This window comes from Pteropus alecto, unplaced genomic scaffold (genome assembly GCF_000325575.1).
Source record: "Pteropus alecto unplaced genomic scaffold, ASM32557v1 scaffold75, whole genome shotgun sequence".
NCBI lineage: Eukaryota > Metazoa > Chordata > Mammalia > Chiroptera > Pteropodidae > Pteropus > Pteropus alecto.
This window is the reverse complement of record NW_006440638.1, coordinates 25,362,412-25,366,297: the sequence shown is the minus strand read 5'-3', so window position 1 is coordinate 25,366,297 and position 3,886 is coordinate 25,362,412. Positions and strand designations below refer to the sequence as shown.

At 46.2% G+C, this 3,886-nt stretch overlaps 1 protein-coding gene across 1 annotated transcript; it reads left to right on the top strand.

Annotated features, from left to right (window-relative positions):
- Positions 1-3,655, top strand: SMIM4 (small integral membrane protein 4). The gene is made up of 2 exons (XM_006917554.3): positions 1-446; positions 3,206-3,655. Exons 1-2 carry the CDS (start codon positions 296-298, stop codon positions 3,295-3,297), a joined length of 243 nt encoding a protein of 80 aa, XP_006917616.1. The 5' UTR covers positions 1-295; the 3' UTR covers positions 3,298-3,655.
- The last annotated feature ends 231 nt before the right edge of the window (positions 3,656-3,886 follow it).

Here is a 3,886-nt window from a genome sequence, read left to right as displayed (position 1 = left end):
CTCGGCCTCACGGAGCACGCGTGCTCAGTCGCATTCTATTGGCGACTTCCCGCGCTCCACCGTGCTCTGATTGGTGGAGCCGCACCACGTTCTCGGCCCGGAGCTTGGCCTAGGCTCCTGAAGATCTGCACCCTTCTGGAGGTGGTGTAGGGCTCGGGTTGTTTGGCGACCAGACCCCGGAACTCTGCCAGGGCTGGCAAGACAGCCTTGACTTAAATGCGCTTCAGTCCAGGGCCTGGCGCAGCTCTCGTCGCTCTTGATTCCGTCGTACCCCTCTCCGCGACCTCGGTAGGGCATGTTTTCCAGGGCCCAGGTGAGGCGGGTACTGCAGCAGGTGCCGGGGAAGCAGCGACTCGGCGTCTACAGGTTTCTGCCCTTCTTTTTTGTCCTGGGAGGAATGATGGAGTGGATCATGATTAAAGTACGCGTGGGCCAGGAGACCTTCTGTAAGTGGGGATGCAGCAGCCTCCTTTTTCATTTCAGGAAGGCAGGAGGAGGTATGGGGGATTTTCCTGGGGGATATTCCTAGGTTGCAGGTCGCTCGTTCCACTCAGAGCGCTGAACTGCTTTTACCCTGGTCCGAAGGGCAAGTACGGTTCTGTTCACTGGACCGTCGAGACCTGTCGTGGCTCTCTTGTAAGTGGGACAACAAAGGCACTTTGGCGTCCAGCCTTGAAACCCTTTCTATGCGCTGAGGTCAGGGCATGTGACTCTACTCAGGACGCTTTCCTTTCAAAGCCTGTTGGTGTCATTTGGCCTAAGGAACAGACTTACTCACTGCACAGTAGAAGGGGGTGGGATCTTGAGGATTCATGGAAACTCTTATTAACTGGCCAGTCCTCTGGACTCTTCAGTCCACACCCTGGAAGGACCTGGTCTGCCCAGCTTAGCTAATTACCACTGTCTTTACAGGCAGAGTCATTGGCACTAGAGCCCAGCTCTGTGAAAAGAATGCCTGGCATTGCTTTGTTGAGCACTAGCTCTGGACAGGCTAGTTCATCTTTTCCATCTTTCTGAACCCCTAGATCTTTTCTGCTTTTTCTCTTTCCAGAAACTGTATCACTGATGAACTGCTGACCTTCCTTAAAAAAAAACAGAGAGAAAAATGTTACCTTAATGCTTTCTGAAGATATTTAGCCTTTCTGTTCATCCATTCATAAATATTCAATGAGCACTGATGAGAGAGGATATAATGATTATGGCAGAAGGTCTCCCATCCCAGAAGAGCTCTAATGGGAGAGACAGATCATAAAGACAGTTACTGTTGTGATGAGTGCTGTGAGGGGAACATGGGAGTCTTGGGTGCAGGACTAGATGGTGCAGGGAAGGCTTCCAGGAGGAGTTACCATGTCAGGTAGGACCTGAAGATTGAGTAGCTGTCAGTCAGATGAGGGTAACGTTTGTGGCATTGAAAGTGTCTAATGCCAGGGGTAAGAGCACACATAGGGACCTTGGTGTGAAAGTGCTGTTTGAGGGACTGGAGAACCAAGAATGTATCCCAAAAGATTGTAGGTCTTTAAGTGGCAGTGGATTAACACAATGGCTTCTTGTGGAGAGATTAGCAGGAACACTTAGGCTGTGTGGTTGTTCAGGTTTGAGATGGTGGCCTGGTCCAGGGTGGATCAGAAGGGATGCCAAGAGTGGGTGGAGTTGAGAGACACCCCTGACAGAGCTTGTGTGGACTCAGGAGATGAGGCGTGGAGGTTTCTGGTAGGACAGTTGGGGCAGGGGGAACATGGGTAGGACAATCCCGGGCTCTGTTTTAGATGTACTGAGGTGGAGAGCTAAAGCCCAGGAGGCAAATCTGGGCCATAGATCTGGTATTGTAGGTCATTCACAAACAGATTATGATAGAGTCAAACCCTAACATTTTAAGGGTGACTGAAAGTGGCCAGAGAGGCAGGGAGAGAAACCAGGAAAGTTTATCACAGAAGACAGGAGGTTCAGAAAGTTTGACTATGCGAATGAGAGGTAAACCCCTTTTCCCCCACCAGGAGAGACTTGAAGATATGTAAGTCTGATCAGGAGAGAGAAGGTGGAGAGAGGCTGGAGGTACCTTGGCCCTTGAGAAGGTAAGGTGGGAGAGGATGGGATCAGAGCAGGACAGTAGAAGTAGCTCTTGAAAGTTAGCTGGGAGAGTTCTTTACTGATGGTTTTTCTCTGTGAAGAAAGAGTTCATAGCCATTTGGGGGTGAAGAAAGGTCAGGGTCATGGCTGAGGAAATAGGATTGTCAGGCATCATAGTGGACCCAGTTAGATGCATCAGTTTGCCACCACAGTGCAAAGCAAACACTGAGGCATGGAAACAGAAATACGTTGGATTAATCTGTAGTTGGACTTTGAAGGTATGTCAAGAAGTTGATATCAATGAGACTGAATTTCAGCTGGTTTGGGCAGGAAGAGAACAAGAGGGGACTGAGGGGTCAAGGGCTTGTGGAAGAAGTTGCTAAAGGTCCAAGGACAGAAGGGCTAGAAAGCTAGTAAGGGCTGTGGTCTGGGCAGAATGAATGCATTATTACTCTAGAAGAATACTGCCAATGGGTAGCAGAAGTCTGGAGAAGGCAGAGGTGAAAGTGGCTGGCACTTCATTCCTGTGGAGGGTGGTGGTATTACAGTCTGGGAAGATGGCATAGAACAGGATCAAGGAGCCTGAGCTAGATACTGTTTTTAGTGATTGAAGAGGAGTGGAGAGCAGGGGCCAGTGCAGAGAAGATAGTGGCAAATAGCATAAGCCCCAAATAAAGAGGGTGGAGAATCAGTAGGCTGGAAAAGCAGCAGCCGAGAACAAGGAAACTGACCTCACCACCCCACTCTGAGTTCCCAGGCATGGGAGAGGGAGCAACAGAGAGCTGCAGGTTAGGAAAGGCCTTTGAAGGGGCCAGGTTTCAATTAAGATGGATGATTTCAGAGAGAATAGAAATTGTGGGGGATAAGGAAGTGAGAGAAGGCTTAAAACGTTAAGAGATATGCTAGGACATGATCCTATTTTTGAAGACACAGACTCTTATCTTGCTATTAAAGTGCAGAATGCCATTAACATAGTCCTCATTTAACTCATTTTGTTTTAAATTAAGTTTGGCATTGAGTTAAACATTGAGATTCAGAAGTAGGTGACAGACCTAGACTACTGGTTAAATACTCAGATCTGGGTATTTTTAATTCCTCAGTTTCTTAAAAATCTAAGTAAAACTTTTGTTTGATACAGATGATGTCTACCGTAGAAAAGCGTCAGAAAGACAATATCAGAGAAGGCTGGAAGATGCATCAGAGATTGAACTTCAGCAGTCAACAAAGTGAATATGAAATTTTACTACTGATTTCAACTCCTTTAAAAATGTACCTTTCAGATATCTTACACAGCCTTTACAAAAAATTTTTAGTTTTCCTGTCTCTGCTTGAGTACTTCCCAAGTCACTGTGGAACAGCACATGTGGGAAAATTATTTACTCCTAACACACCTACCCATTGAAAGTATTTCATGAAATATTTCCCAAACAAGTCAAGGATCACAGTGCTTTTCAAGTGCAGTCTGAATTGTTTGTGATTTCCTTTGTTTTAGGCAACAAATGATAACTTTATTTACTTTTTTGCGGAATTCATATTTAATCATGGACATAAAAATAAGATTTAAGTAAAAGTTTTGTTTGATACAAGATTATTGTAATCAGGATAATTATGCAGATTATATTCCTGCCAGCTGCCACTTTGTAAACATTTTGCTAGGGTGATGGGAATTTCTAACTGACAACGTATTACTCACATTAAGTGCTCTTATGAACAGAAATAACCCCTTCCTTTGCCTGGCTCCACTAATATACAAGGAATAGGGGAGTAACAGGTTTTACACCCCTCTGTGAGAAAGACATTGCTTTCACCTCGCTGCTGA